Source organism: Nothobranchius furzeri, chromosome 2 (genome assembly GCF_043380555.1).
Source record: "Nothobranchius furzeri strain GRZ-AD chromosome 2, NfurGRZ-RIMD1, whole genome shotgun sequence".
Taxonomy (NCBI): domain Eukaryota; kingdom Metazoa; phylum Chordata; class Actinopteri; order Cyprinodontiformes; family Nothobranchiidae; genus Nothobranchius; species Nothobranchius furzeri.
In genome coordinates, this window is record NC_091742.1 from 91,339,356 (window position 1) to 91,354,855 (window position 15,500).

A 15,500-nucleotide genomic window follows, 5' to 3' on the forward strand; every position below is an offset into this window, starting at 1 on the left:
GCCGTTTAATGGGGCTGTTGTGGCAGCCTCCGCGGGCTAACAAATATGGTGTTTTGAAAGACACTCTGCTCAGGATCTACCTTCTGTCAGAGGAGGAGGGAGCTGACCGCCTGTTCTCGCTCAATGATTTGGGAGATAGCAAAGTGTCTGAACTGATGATCATGTTGGCGCTACTTGGAACAGGTGACACTCATTTACTTTTTACTCATGTTTTCCAATGCCAGCTACTGCCGTTTGTTCGCACCGCCTTGGCCAGCTCCGAGTTTCAGTGCTCTAAGGACTACCGAGCGTTGGTGGAGGAAGCAGACAAGATCCTGCTGGCTTCTAGGGCGCATGGGCGTTCACGCCATCATGCCGATCGTTCCCCGAATGCCAGCCGAGCCATGTCAGAACATGTCAGTGACAGCTGTCACGGAACACAAGACAGGAAATGCTGGACTGTGATTTTACCACCGCAAGTTTGGATCTAAGGTGAGACGCTGCATTCCACCCTGCTCCTTTCCCGACCAGGGAAACGGGAAAGCCGGCGCTCACTAGCAGCAGTTAACGCCGGCTCATCAAACGGGCTGCTCTTCCTGACAGACGCTTCTTCAGGACGACATTTCCTCATCGATTCAGGAGCTCAGCGGAGTGTTATTCCATCTTCTGCTGCCGACACCTGGTTTCCTGTGCATTGTCCCCAGTTGGATGCTGCACATGGGAATCCTATCTGGACTTTTGAGACTCGGTTTGTGACTCTCTGTTTTAATGGGCACAGTTTCAAATGGGATTTTGTGATAGTCTCGATTTCTGTACCTATTGTGGGTGCAGATTTCCTGTGTGCTTTTCGGTTGATGGTGAACACAACAGGTGTTAACAGGTGTCTAGTTGATGCTGTCTCTTTTGAAACTTGTCCATGATCTCTGGGAGGTCCTTCACCTGTACTTTTGGCTAACATACTACCCTCGGGTGACGAGTCCCACAGGTTGCTGGCCAAGTTTCCCTTGATCACAATCCCCACGTTTTCTGCTGCTGTAGCAAAACACGGGGTTAAACATTACATTCCAACCACTGGTCCTCCAGTGTTTTCCTGTCCCCGTCGCCTGGACCCCTCTAAGACTCTCACAGTCCTTGGGTGTCGCCGTTACACATGGTTCCCAAGGCTGATGGTGGATGGCGCCCTTGTAGTGATTTCAGGCGCCTTAACAACACCACCGACAACGATCGCTATCGCTAATAGATTTGCATTTCATTATCTGACTAGTTAAAAAATGCTTTGTTTAATTTTAAGAATGTCACTATTTTCCTTGAACTTTTTAATCATTTTTAAAACATTTTTTTAATAATATTGATGATAAAGAGAAATCAACTTGTGAATGCAATGCATGTTAATATAGTAACATAGCATTTTTAAAATAAGCTTATTCACATATGGAAAGTATCTATGTGAACTAATAGTACTTTCATTGTGTAAAAGTAGCTCACACGCCAAAAAAGGTTGGAGATCCCTAAAATATATAAATAACTTTTGAGTTTTTAACTTTTTTATTTTTTCAAGTAAGTGAGGATGGTGTCCTAAAGCCCTCTACGGACGAGCCTCTACTAGTCCATGGAGACTCCTGTCTAACATCATCTGATGTTTGCCTGTTTTTGTTGCCTTGATGTTTTTGGCCACAAGGGAAGAGTAATGTTAGTGCTCAGATCAAATTAGAATTGTGTAACTAAAATAAAGTATAAATTATCTGTGTGACAGGGTTCTGCTCAGACAGCAGTATCCGTCTGATGATGGAGATCCAGATTGGAGTTGAGTTCTGTTTTCCACAACTCAACAGGTCCTGCAGGAGGCCAACACCTCACTGGTCTGAAGCTGTCCTCCTGAACATCGTTTTGTCCTTCTTCTCTCTGATCACAGCAGTTCTAAACCTCCTCATCATAATCTCAGTCTCCTATTTCAGGCAGATATTAAAAAGAAAAACATCACATTTATCAATATTTTTATCGGATCAGAATGTGATTCTACGCTGCGTAAGTTATTTTAACCTCACTGACTGACTTTCTCTGTTTCTTTGTAGGAAGCTCCAGAAACCTTCTAACATCCTCATCCTCTCTCTGGCTGTGTCAGATTTCCTTGTTGGCATTTTAATCATTCCATTTGAAATCTTTAGAAAGACAAAATGCTGGATTCTCGGTAATATCACATGTTTATTTTACTATTATTTTGCCTGTGTTTCTCTCGGTGCTTCGACTGGAACCATTGTTCTTATATCAGCTGATCGCTATGTGGCTATTTGTTACGCTCTGCATTATCCCACCAGAATAACCTTACCAAGAATGAAATTCTGTGTTTGTCTTTGTTGGAGCTGTGCTGCTTTCTATGTAACTTGCTTCTTAAAAGATGAGCTGATTCAGCCAGGCAGGAGTAATTCCTGCATTGGAGAATGTACAATATCTGTTGATTATATTGCAGGAACTTTTGATCTGTTTATAACATTTTTATTTCCAGTTACAGTCATCATAGTTCTGTATATGAGAGTATTTGTGGTGGCTGTGACTCAGGCTCGTGCCATGTACTCTCACAATAGAAGTGTCACCCTTCAGCTTTCAGTGCAACAACAAACAAAGAAATCAGAGCAAAAAGCAGCCAGAACACTGGGTGTTCTTGTTGTTGTGTATCTGATGTGTTTCTGTCCATATTACTGCTGCTTTTATTTTATAGATAGTTTTACAACTACAACATTTGTATCATTCTTGTTCCTTCTCATGTGTCTTAACTCCTGCCTAAACCCTATGATCTATGCCATGTTTTATCCCTGGTTCAGAAAAGCTGTTAAACATATTGTAACTTTACAGATCCTGAAGCCCGGCTCCTGTGAGGCCAACATACTGTAGATACTGTGGACTGAGGGACGTACAACCTCCTGACCAGTTTACAATTCTAAAATCTAAAGTCCAGTGAAGGAGAAAAAATTGTCTTCATTTCCTACATTATAAACATAAATGTATGTAGAGAGCAGGGCCGGTTCTAGGCTGGCATATTTGAGGGGGCATACAGAATTGTGAAGGGGGAAGATTGTGGTGATGGAGGACGAAAAGTTGTATTGGTGGTGCAGGTATTCCAGGATCTTTTAGCCATGTTATTGGATTGTATTTTGTTAGACTTTGATCTTCCCTTTTTTTCTCTGTCCCTGAAACCCTTATTCGTGTATTCATCACATTATAAATCAACTACAGCAATAGCATCTATATGGTATCCCATCCAAAGCCCTCACCAAACTACAAGACATCTAGAATTGTCCTTCCTGTCTCCTAACCAGTGACCACATCACCTCCATCGACTTCCTCTCCCACAGTGCATTACATTCAAAGTCCTCCATAACCGGGAGCCCTCCTACCTCTCTAACCCGCTCCACCACCATGCCCCATCCCTCTGCCTTCCCTCCCTCTCCAACAGGACCAAGCTCTGAACTTGTGGAGACTCAGCTTTCTCCATGGCTGTCTCCACCCTCTAGAACTCACTCCCACAACCTCTCCACAACTGCTCTGACCTCTCCACCATTAAAACTCTGTTTTACAGTTTATGTTTTATTGTTGCATAATCTGTCTGTTTAACCTTGTCTTTTTACAAAATCTCTAAAGTTCTTCATTAATAAAATATATTATTCCATTTTATGACCCAAGACCTGTTCTACTATGAGAAAATCATTAACATCAGATCGACCATTCATTCCTCCATGTCAACATGCACAATCAGACCACAGCTGCAGCAACACAGGTTTGTGGCCAGTTTTCAGTGTGATTACTGCTAAAACACTGGGGGACATAATAAAGATCTTAAATTCATCTACCTGCTGTCTGGACACCCTGCCAACTAAACTTCTTTTAAATGTTTTTAGCTGTGTTAAACCCCGACTCTGATGTAAAATGTGTGAAGGATGGGGGTTACAAGAAACAGGGCAGTGGAAATAAAAATTTGTTTGATTTGTCATAAAAGGTTCTAAAAACAAGAGAACAAACAGATCGTGAGCATTAGTAAAATAAATGCCAAATGAAAACAGGACTATAATGTTTACGTTTAAAAGACCAATTATCAACATTAAAAACACCTGGTTAAAACGTTGTTAAAGGTTTTAACTCACTAGAAGGCATGTTTAAAACTCGCATACATTTAAAACCCCCAAGTAAACTCCTCCACTTGGGCAGGACCTCATCCCCTTTTCCAATTCAAAACCGTGGTCTCAGATTTAGAGGAGCTGATTCTCATCCCAGCTGCTTCACACTCGGCTGTGAACCGCTCCAATAAAAGCCGAAGATCATGTTTTGATGAAGCCAACAGTCCATATCACCTGCAAAAAGCAGAGACCCGATCCTCTGGCCATCAAATAGAATGCCCTCAACTCCTTTGCTGCGCCTAGAAATCCTGTCCATAAGTTATGAACAGAATCGGTGACAAAGGGCAGCCTTGGCAGAGTCCAACTCTCACTGGGAATGAGCCCGACTTACTGCCGGCAATGTGGACCAAGCTCTGATACCAGTCATACAGGGACCTAACAGCCTGTATCAGAGTGCCTGGTACCCCATTCTACCAGAGTACCCCAATTCCACCCCCAGAGCCTTCAATTCAATTCAAGTTTAATTATATAGCACTGAATCAGTGACCCAACAATGAGGCTACCACAGCTCAGCAGAACACCATTGTAGCTTTATTTGGGGAAAAAAACACTTAGAGAAAAAATTAAGTTTACTTTCTCAGGCTCAAAATAACTTTTAAAAGAAGGACAAAGAAGTAAGTCTTTCAGGGGTAGGGCTGTAGCGAAGCCTCGACGAAGTCGACGGCTCGATTCTAAAAATTTGTCGACGTCGGATCCGGAAGTCGACGCACCGCGCCCAATTGTTGCATCCCCAGGAGTTTGTAAATAGAGGAGGAATCTGCCTGTTTTTACTGTAGTTCGCCCTCTTCTCCCCCTTCACTAACATCTCCGCCAAATACCGAAGACCCGGAACAACGTCCGTCCTCTACTAGATTATTTTCCTGTTTTGCCCCTTCGTCTCCCGGCAATGGACAACAACTTCCGGGGTCAGACGCGCTGCTTCGTGTCTATCGCAGATGTAGAAAATCACCGGGAGCGCTTCTCCCTTCATTAAGGAGCTTCTTTCAGACATGAGGAGAGCTGTTTTGGTGGTAGCAGTCTCTCCTCCATGCTGGTCTGGTTGCTGCTGGGTGTTTTTGGTTTATTTAAACTTGGTAACTTGAACTTAATGTTGGTAAAGCTACTGTTAGCATCTTCGCTAACAGCTTCTTGCATTGGGATAAGCTGTTACGTTTTGGTTTAGAGTTAATCTTTTTTGTGGTGTAGATCTCCCTTTTTATTACATTTAGAGTGTTGTGGGTTTTCGGTTTAGTTTAAAATACCACCTGAGTTTGGTTTAACCCGTAAGACCACTCGCCTCACGCACATAAGTGACCAAAACAAAGCAGCATGGAGACACTCCATCTTCTACCACCTCTCAGGCAGCAGCCTGCACTGCCAAGTTCTACACGTCACCAGAACATAACCAACCGCAACACAATAAAAGCAGTGTTATACAAAATGAAGGCCTGTAGTGTTTATTCTCTTACAGTAACAATTTATCAATTTTTTTGAGGAATTTATTTGAGATTTTCTGGTTTTTGTTAATTGTGCAATAGAAAAATAATCATTAGATTAATTTTCTAAATAGTCATTAGAATAGTCGACTATTCGATAAAATAATCGTCAGAATAATCGTTTTAAAAATAATCGTTTACCCCCAGCCCTATTCAGGGGTACTTCTGACTTAAAAAATGTTCATGAAATACGTATGTGGAGTAACCAGGTAGGTAGGTAGGAAGTAATGCAGTTAAAATGCATAGTGTAAACGGAAGTAGTTGAGTGTGGAAAGTGGTCAGTATGTCCTCCAGCAGTCTAAGCCTACAGCAACATAACTACAGAGACAACTCTGGATAACCTAGCCTTTTAGATGGAGGCATGTTGGAGGCAGTGCAAGGGAGAGCCGTCTTTACCGACTGTACACTACACGTCCCTCTACTCTCCCACTTGTCCAAATCTGGGCTAACATCAGATTTTAAGTATAGGCCCTATCAAATAAAAATGTTTTAAGCCTAGTCTTAAAATGTGCTTTCATTTTAAATAGAAGCCATTATATTTAATGAGAGTGGGCACATGGACAGTGCTGCGCTGCATCCCTAGAAGTGCTGTGCCGAAGCGTTGAAGATAGGTGCCAGTTCTATCAGTTTATCTACATAAAAGACATTACGATGCGGAATGGCTTTACGGCACAAACCCAACCGCTGGCACAAACCAAATAGCAGGCACAAACCCACCTGCAGTTTTGATAACTTTAAAGTACTATTCATCTAAAAATAATCTTTTAAATAGCGTACTTGCCCATTTTAATGAATTTGAGTCTCACAAAACACAACGGCGAGTCTGCTCACGTATAGACAATAGAGTAACTTCCTGTCCGATGTTATGACTTTCGCGCGACTTTCCAAGAAGCGCTTAGCGGTGCAGCGCATCCTGTGTGACTACTTGACTTCTCAAAATCGTGGGCATAACATGCGCAGCGAGTCTGCCTCCGGTGAGCCCCGGGCCCAATGATTCTACCATTTGTAAGCATATATATAAATAGTAAAGAAAATTGGTCCAAGCACTGAACCCTGTGGTTCTCCACAAGTAACCCTAGAGTATGAAGATATGTCATGTAAAATTACAAAATGAAATCGGTCAGACAGGTAGGATTTAAACCATCTAACAAGACTAGAACAGATGCAACATTCTTGTCTGAGGCCATGAAAATATCATTTGTAACTTTCACTAATGGGTTTTCAGTGGGGTAATACTCTCAAATACCGGACTGAAATTCCTCAAATAGATCATTAACTTTTAGATGCTCACATATGTGATTGACCACTATTTTCTCAAGGACTTTGGATAAAAATGGAAGGTTAGATATTGGTCTATAATTCAAGAGGTTTCTTAAGCAGAGGTTTGATTATCGTAACCTAAAAATCCTGCTGTTAAAACGCATTCACTAAGGATAGATTGATTATATCTAGAATGGGGGCAGTAACCAAAGGAAATGCATCTTTAAATAAGTTGGTTAGGATTGGATCTAAAATAAAGATGAATGTTAAGATGAAGTTACTATTTTTGATAACTCTGAAAGCTCAACTGAATAAAAACAGTTCAAACACAGATGAGGTTCTACAGTTACCTCTGATGCTGCCTCACGTTCTGAGGAAGAAGAAATCGCATTAGAGAGGACGCAAATGATTTTGTTTCTGATAGAATTAATTTTACTTGTGAAAAATCCATAGACTGTACATATACTGGACAAACGGATTCCATTGGCTTCAATAACACGTTTGTTGTCTATAATGGGAGGTGGCCACCACCGCCATTTTGACCGTGTCACAGGTTCCGTCCAGCCCAGACAATTCCATAAAAGGGAAGAGAGGAGGCGCTGAGGGTGTGGCTGTAAGGCTGGGCTCGAGTGACGACACCCAGGCGAACTAGCTACGAGCTAACCTGAAGCTAACCCTGGCTAACCCAAAGCTAAAGCGGAGGTGGGAGCCGAGCTAACGGATGTAGCCACCTAGCTTCAACCCAACCGGAGCTAACTGGAACACCCATCGACCTGAACCTCACACGGAGTTTAGGTGGAGGTTTTCTGCGCCTGTTCGTGAGAAGTACCAGTATTAAAAAAGTTTTAAATCGGTAAGTTTATAATTTATTTCCGTAATGAAAACATTTTGCTTTGAGCAAGTTTTCAGTAGTTTTTTTCGGCGCTATCACTCCTGAGTCGCACCAGCCATTAAATGTATCATGAAGAAGAGAACATATATTTAAGTCGTATTTTGGGGGGACATTTTATTATCTTTCTTACAAAATCTGAGACCAAGCGTTTCACATTGCAACACAAGCACCGGTAACCATAACAGAATGAACAACAGCCAGCAGAGGAGAGGATGGCGGTGTTTCCACCCCTCCCGGCCGGCGAGGAGAGCTCATTCCTGGGCTGGAGCCGGCCCTCAGCACCCCGCCACAGGCTCTAACAGATGCTGGCGGTGTTTGAAACCCTCCCAGCGGGACAGGGGAACTCATTCTTGTGTGGGTTGGAGTCGGCCCGCAGCAGCGCGGTGTAGCCTACATATTTTGTTATATAAGTCGCTCTGGAGTATAAGTAGCAGGACCAGCCAGAATATGTAAAAAAGTGCGAGTTATAGTCCGGAAAATATGGCAGTTATTAGTATTCGAGCTAAATTAGCAGCGTAAATACATTTCATATATTTCCAAAATGTAATACTTGTTTGTATCTTGTACAGCCAACTAGTCTTTATTCTGGACTCAGTACAATTTACCAAAAGTAAAGAGACATTCTACAGATGAAGTAAGCACAAGATAACTTACTGGAAGACACGGAATTATCATGAGAACCAGAACAAGAGAGCCTGATAACAGTCATGTGAAAATAACAGTTAAAAAGTATGTATGTGTAATAGAAATAAAAATATATTAGAATTAGTGTAACTCACTGTGATCCAAACAATAAATCAGCCATAGTTGATTAGTAAATATGACATGAGGTCTTGGAGTTTTTAATTTTCATTTTTTTCTTAGATCTGTTAAAAGGTCACCATGGCAGCCTGTGTCTCTCCAACATCAGCTACACAAAGCAGCAAGTGTAAATTCCACATACCTGTCTCACCACTTCATGTATGGTTTTGTACTTTAAACAATTATGACAAACCTGTTATTTTTTCTCCATAGCCATTTGGATCATTGGAGACAGCTGAGTGAGGCGTGGTGCCCAGAGAGCTGCAGAGACAACCTTGGCCTCCCTGACGTCTGTGTCTCCTGGTTCGGTTGGGGCGGACCATCGACATACATACATACATGTGCCGACACTTTGCGCCCTGTTTTATAAAATGTAGTGTTAAAAATAAATGTTTTTGCTCAATTACTGGAATTTCTTTGGTTAAGACAAAAGTGAGGAATAATCATTTACAAGTTATTTGTACAACAGGCCCATTTTAAATCCCAACAGTTTCTTAGCAGACAATAGAAATTTGTTCTTTACTAACTTTACTTGGTTTAAAAATCTTACTAAAATAGTGGCGTATTGCAAAACCCAATCATACTTGTTATGTAAACATTAGCTTTGTAGATATTTTTTACAGATATTTGTGCAACAAATCCAAACTTAAATAATTTGTCATTCTTTATTGAAAAACAACAAAATACAGTTATACAGAAGTGTGGGAAAATGATAATGTAAAAGTATTGCTATTTAAATGTAATCCTATTTATCTTTAAAAAGAAAAACTCTAAAAATGTCCTGTACAGCATCATGACAGAAGAATGATGGTCTGTCTGTCAGAATGTGCTGAACAGATTTGCTCTTTGAAGAGGAGTGTCATGTTTGGAGGAAGGTACTTAACCCAAGACATGCAGAATACAACACTGACCAAAAACTGATGGAAAAAATGATTTATAAGGAGGAACTTAAGGTGCACAGATAAGTCTGTGGTTGGAACTGCAACAACAGCTCAGCGTCTGGAGGAGGGAGAACACAGGTGAGCTTAGGTTCTGGTTTCAAAATCCATTGTAGGCAGGCAGAGGTGTTCAGCAGACTTACTGTGGTGGGTGTATGTGTTGGCTGGAGGAGAGAGAGGTAGAGAGGAAGCGCAGGAGAGGGAGCAGAGGTGGAGAGAAGCGGGGCGTCCTGGTGGATGGGGCACTGGGTGAGATGAGAGGTGGGTTATGGAGGCTGGTGATAAGGTCCGTGTGTTGAATATCCAAATCCTGGAGTAGAGGTCAGTATCCAATGAGGTCGACAGGAATCCTGAAGAATGGTAAATCCAATATAAGAGCAAAAACACTACGAAATAACATTAATCCTAGGAACACTAGAGGTAACACGAGTGGCTGGTTACTACCAAAACTGAGGCAATCTTCTGGCGTCAACTTGTGTCCTCCATCCACCTTAAATAGGAAAGCACCCCGCTGATTGCTGATCAGGAACGGCTGGGGTGGAGTCACCAGAACCATGAAGAACGTGTCTCCAGAGACAACCCGGGTCCTGGTACCGATCAGGAAGCGGACCTTATCACCCAGAGCTGCCAGGTCATGCTCAAAGCCTTCATGTTCACGCTGCAGAGCCTGAACGCTGGCCAGGTCGTGGCCGTAGTTGTCTGTGTTCAGGGCCTGGTTCTTCTCCTCGATCCACTCTTTGGTCTCATCAGCGTCTCTGAGAAGACATCAGAACTCCGTCTGAGTGTGGGTCCAAACTCTACTGACCCGTAAGCGGCGCATAAGTGTGCGGGGTACCTGTGGAAGCGCTGCACCTCATGGGCGCTGCCCAGCATGTTGCTCCGGTCTTCAGCCAGCTGTTGCAGCGAGCGCCAGCGGTTGTTCAGCTCCTGGAGAGAAACCAAACCCAGTGAGATGAAGGTGGACGCCAGCGGGCTGGACGCCGGACAAGGAAACCTGGAGACGGATCGCTCAGACAGGAAGGGAAGAGCTTCCTCTTACCTTGATGGAATTAAAGTTAGCCGTCGTCTGAACGCCCAACCGTACGGTCTGAGGTCAAAGGTCACAGGAAACACACACCAGTCAGCAGTCATACAGATGCATAAAGATAACTGTAGCCATGGCAACCAGCTGACATGTCCCCACTTTCACCAGCACCTGGTGCCTGCCGGGTCACCTGAATTCCTGTGTGATGTCAGCACGGTCGGCCGTGACTGCGGCCATCAGAGGTGACCTCTGATCAGCTGAATGAACTCACCTTCTAGGGTGACGCCGTCTTACCCCGGGTTTCCACGGGAGCCGTCAGCAGCACGTTACTGCAGCAGCACGTCTTGCTCGCGTAAGCTGCTGCTTGGCCCTTCCCACGAGACGCGAAGCAGCAGGGGAGCAGCTGTCACCGACCGAGCACGAAGTCACACGAGTGACTTCGTCAGTAAACACAACAACAAGCAGGAGAAAACTACAACATGGTTTGTGTTTTATGTTCTGTCCATTTTATAATCGCCAATACGGACCTGAAAAACAAAGGAGACCGCTAGCTAGGTGATAACTTCTCACGGGGCCGCTCAGTTAGTAACTTTTTTTAAAATTAAAGCAACCGGAAGGCAGTACGTTCTTTATTCTGAAAATCTCGGTAGCTTCTCTCAATTTCCGCGTCCGATTTCCTGTCTTTCCTTCCCCAAAAATGTCGAACTTGACCCGTTTCAGAGGCGTCGCGCGTAGAAAATAGAACCGGCGCGTAAAGGCCGCGACATGCTGCTCCTGAGACGCGGCCGACTCGCGCTGCTGACGGCTCCAGTGGAAAAGGTTCTGTTGACCACAGCGCTTCCTATCAGCAGCTATGACGTGCTGCTGCAGTAACGTGCTGCTGAAGGCTCCTGTGGAAAGCCGGGGTTAGAGTCGGCTTCATCCTGTAAACAAACAAATGAGTGGTAACAAAAACACCACGTCTGGTTCTGGTGGAGGCGGAGGACAACACGCACCTTTCCAGGAGCAGAACCCAGATGTTCTTGTTGCTACAAACAGAGACGAGCAGAGTTAACAAACCAGGAAGTGAGAGGGACCAGCTGCTGCAGACAGGTGACGCTCACCTGAGCCTGAACCATAGGAGCCTCCTCAGCCATCAGACCTTCTGACTCCAGTTCAGATGCCACCTTGTTGATGTCCCTCAGGCGGGACTCGTTGGCCTTCAGGTCCTGCAGGACAAAAGCACAGCTGATTATCACCTGAGCTGATCTGACAGCTGCTGCTGGAAGACGGAGAGGAGGAAAAGTCCGACCTTCTGGAAGTCGTCAAACTTCTTCTGCAAGACCTCGACCTGCTCCAGGTCCGACCCGTCTCTCCATCCTCATTCAGCTAAAGACGCGAGTTCAAGTAAAACAACCTAAAGTCACACAAACACAAAGCAGGTGTGGAGATGTTCGCTCTGAGCTGGAGGTCGTTCCTCGGCTGTGAAGGGCACACGAACCTTGTTGGTGCTGTTGAGCAGCGTGAGGATGTCGCCCTTCTTCATGGTGACCTCTCCAGGACTCTTCTCCTGGTAGTCGTACAGAGCCAGAACCAGCTCCTTCCCGGTCTCATCGTCAGTTGGAGCCACTTGTTGCTGTCGGGTTAACAGGTCTGGTGTTAGAACGTGGTGGATAAGAATGTTCTGACGGGCCGAGGGTTCTGAACCAGCGAAGTGACCTGGACCCAAACAAAGTGAGCCAGAACCTGCAGACACCTCAGAAACATGTCAGGACCAGACCTGCTCTACCTTCCTCCATTATGGTCTCTCCTTTCTGGGTGACAGCCTTGATGCGAGGTTCATGACCTGTGATCTCAGCCTGCAGAACCTCGTGCTTCTTCAGCAGGTTCTGGACACCAATCAGGTCCTTCCCTGAGGACACATGTTAGAGTTCAGCATTATGCAGTAGACAGACCAGTTTAACCCAGGGGTTTCTTTCTTCTACAATCTGCTCTTTAACTGTATTATTTCCTGCTATTTCAGCTGTTAACTTTATTTTTTCTCTAAGTGTTTTCCTCCCCAGAAGAAGCTACAACGATGTTCTGCTGAGCTGTGGTGGCCTCATGGAGGGGGCCATCATCTAGCACACTGCTGCTAACCACTTAATCATTCTCCCTCTCCTGATAATAACATTTTACTTTCTTTGATGTTGGATGTACTACTGCTAGTTTACCCGTTTAATTATAGATTCACTAGGATAAATACAATAAAATTTATCTCTCGCCAAATAGAATATTTACTAAGAAATCACAATGTAACGTGTGTGTGTGTGTGTGTGTGTGTAAAAGCCATGTGTAGTGTTTATTTATAAAGCATATGTTGTTGGATTTTATCCAGAATCGAGACTTTGAAAATATATTGTTTAATTACAGTTTGATTTATTTGACATCTGTATAATGTTTATTATTTTGTTTTTTCCCCCTAAATGCCTAACGTTTGAGTTTAACATGAATATCAGTCATTCATCCCAATACATGAAGTTACACATTTTAAATTTTAATAGGGGAAGACTGCAGGAGGGAGCGGTAAAATCATAGACTGTACATACTTGCTACCCGCCGGCTGTGATCACAAGCGACAACATATTAGTTCCCGCTGCTTCTTCGGTAAACAGCGCCAACAAAAACAAAGAAACTTGGGATCTTGTCGGCGTGGCGGTGGGATTTAAGGGAAACGCTGTATGCCCTATAGACTTCTCACCGAGCTGCAGTATTTCTCCGGTCAGATCTGTCTCTGAGAGCTCCACGAGCGGTCAGCCCGCGCAGAAACTAGCCGCTGCACCGGTCAGGCTGCCTGGCCTGACCGCTGGGGATTACCGGATGGAAGAATGGACACAGGTGTCACTCCAAGCCTGCTGGAGATTTTAAGGGTTCAGATGAAAACACCCTACCACTCAGGCTGCTTACACATCGATATTAAGTTGTCGCTGTTGCGCTCACGCCATAATACAGTATTAGATGCGGTTAAAGTCAGACATGAAAAACTCCACGAGCGGTCAGACCACGCAGCAGCTAGGCGCAGCAAGTAGGCGCCGGATCGGTCAGGCTGCCCGGCCTGACCGCTGGGGATTACCGGGTGGAAGAATGGACACAGAAGTCTCCCTCTTAGCGCTCCGTCATATTTCAACCCATTTTGATCTTTTACCATATTACCGATCTAAATATGCCCTATTAATTATTTTACCGTATTTTACATTTAAATTTCATGGTTAAACAGTAAATGCTACATGTTAAACTGATGGTTAGCTAGCTACTTCGGTAAACTCAGCTAGTTTAAAGGCAGCAGTGACATAAAATACGAATATAGATTTTAACTTACCGAAAAAAATGAAGTGGAGACTCCTTGGACGCTCTATTAGTGCAATTAATACCACTGCAAGTCATTTTGTCCAACAATTGCACCAATATTATCCAAAACAGAATTCACAAGCACAGAGACTCAAAATCCCGAAACAGCTTCCAGGAGGGGCCGAGGCTGTACTGAGGCCTTTCCACGGAGCTAGCTCTGTGGTCACGTGGGTCTGAGGCGGCGGTCACGTGTGTCGGATGCTCATTAATTATACAGAATTTTAGGCTTTCAATACACTTAAACAGAAGAGTGAGAAAAAAATTCACCCCCCTCAGAGTTGTCATGAGTATAAACTAGATAATTTAGACAAAAAACATGTTTTGGCACCAGGCTGTAAACATGTTTATTTCTGCTGTGAAATCAGCATTTTCAACATGGGAGTCAATGAGGATTTGCTCGCTTCTGGCACCAGCCCCCAGCGGATGAGGGTGGAACTGCAATTTTTCTTACTTCCGGGTTGGGACCATTTTCTGAGCGGCATTGTGGGGGCTTGGAAAAATCCCATAAAGTCGTTGCTGCTGAAGGATAACGTAATGGATGGTTCAGAGCTATGATTCTGTGTAAGTTTGGCAACTGTACTGAAAATAAATTTAGGATTATTCTCATTCTCCTCAATTGGCGATCAAAAATATGTGGTTCTAGCTTGTCGAATCTTATTTTTATAAAGCACAAGAATATTTTTCCAGGAGAAGTAGGACTCCTCCCAGTAAGTAGAGCACCATGTTCTCTCCAATTTTCTATAGTTTTGTTTTATAGTACATAGATCAGAATTAAACCAGAAAGCCAACTACCTGTGCTTAATTACCTTCTTTTTTAGGGTTAGGGTTAATGCCACATGTAAAGAAGTAGTAACACTATGCACTAGACCATCAGTTTATGAAGGGCTAGAAATGAAAATGTTGAGTGATCATCTGGCAAGGTGTTCTTCTTCAAATGGGAGATACCACAGGCAAGACACCTTCAAGGCGTATTGCTGCCTCAGCAACGATGGCCAATAGTCCAAGATTTACAACATCCCGTTCACGCCAACCTTTTGAAGAAAATCCAAAAGCGCCCCCTCAACACTTTGATCTTCCAACCCCAACAAAAAAAGCAGGCCAAACACAGTCACACCAACAGTCCCCAGGAAGCCAAACAGGGCCCGCCGCTCAACCACGTAGAGACGACAGTAGGACAGTAGGACATGAGCAACCATTTCCCGCTCCCCACAAGTAAAACAGCCATCCGGATGTCGACCTACCAAAAACAAACCTCCCCTAAGGCAGCTATGTCCCAACCTCAGGCGTGTCAAAACCACAGAATCCCTCCTCCCACACTCAAGGGTCAGCCCACGGACTCCTACACGACGCCACAGCCTGTAATACGTCCGCCCAGCCAACCCCGCATCTCAGGAGGCCTGCCACATATTTAGAGCCACTCGACCAATCTCAGAGAGACACTCCGGTAGACCCAACCCCACCCTCATGTCTACGTTCTGATGCCGCAGCACATCCTTCGCAGCAGCGTCTGCCTCCTCGTTGCCCACCACCCCTACATGGTCAGGCACCCACACAAAGCTCACGAAATACCCCAATAACACTAACCTGTGCAGCTGC

The 15,500-nt window shown here is 44.2% G+C and overlaps 3 protein-coding genes and 1 long non-coding RNA gene across 4 annotated transcripts; 2 read left to right on the forward strand and 2 right to left on the reverse strand.

Moving 5' to 3' along the window:
- Positions 1-1,659: 1,659 nt before the first annotated feature.
- Positions 1,660-3,359, forward strand: LOC129159913 (trace amine-associated receptor 13c-like). Its single transcript, XM_070548389.1, has 2 exons — positions 1,660-1,934; positions 2,052-3,359. The coding sequence occupies exons 1-2, from the start codon at positions 1,762-1,764 to the stop codon at positions 2,866-2,868; spliced, it is 990 nt and encodes a 329-aa protein (XP_070404490.1). The 5' UTR covers positions 1,660-1,761; the 3' UTR covers positions 2,869-3,359.
- A 3,754-nt stretch (positions 3,360-7,113) lies between these two features.
- Positions 7,114-8,979, forward strand: LOC139066201 (uncharacterized). The gene is made up of 3 exons (XR_011519147.1): positions 7,114-7,736; positions 8,640-8,703; positions 8,790-8,979. It is a non-coding gene; the product is annotated as an uncharacterized lncRNA (long non-coding RNA).
- A 392-nt stretch (positions 8,980-9,371) lies between these two features.
- LOC129159918 (uncharacterized) lies at positions 9,372-11,842 on the reverse strand. Its single transcript, XM_054737050.2, has 7 exons — positions 11,642-11,842; positions 11,534-11,566; positions 10,554-10,601; positions 10,350-10,441; positions 9,959-10,269; positions 9,658-9,864; positions 9,372-9,575 (listed from the first exon to the last, which is right to left on the reverse strand). The coding sequence occupies exons 1-7, from the start codon at positions 11,672-11,674 to the stop codon at positions 9,511-9,513; spliced, it is 789 nt and encodes a 262-aa protein (XP_054593025.1). The 5' UTR covers positions 11,675-11,842; the 3' UTR covers positions 9,372-9,510.
- Positions 11,642-14,160, reverse strand: LOC139066191 (spectrin alpha chain, non-erythrocytic 1-like). Its single transcript, XM_070548383.1, has 5 exons — positions 13,876-14,160; positions 12,307-12,429; positions 12,019-12,236; positions 11,830-11,934; positions 11,642-11,746 (listed from the first exon to the last, which is right to left on the reverse strand). The coding sequence occupies exons 2-4, from the start codon at positions 12,314-12,316 to the stop codon at positions 11,899-11,901; spliced, it is 264 nt and encodes an 87-aa protein (XP_070404484.1). The 5' UTR covers positions 12,317-12,429; positions 13,876-14,160; the 3' UTR covers positions 11,642-11,746; positions 11,830-11,898.
- Positions 14,161-15,500: the final 1,340 nt, after the last annotated feature.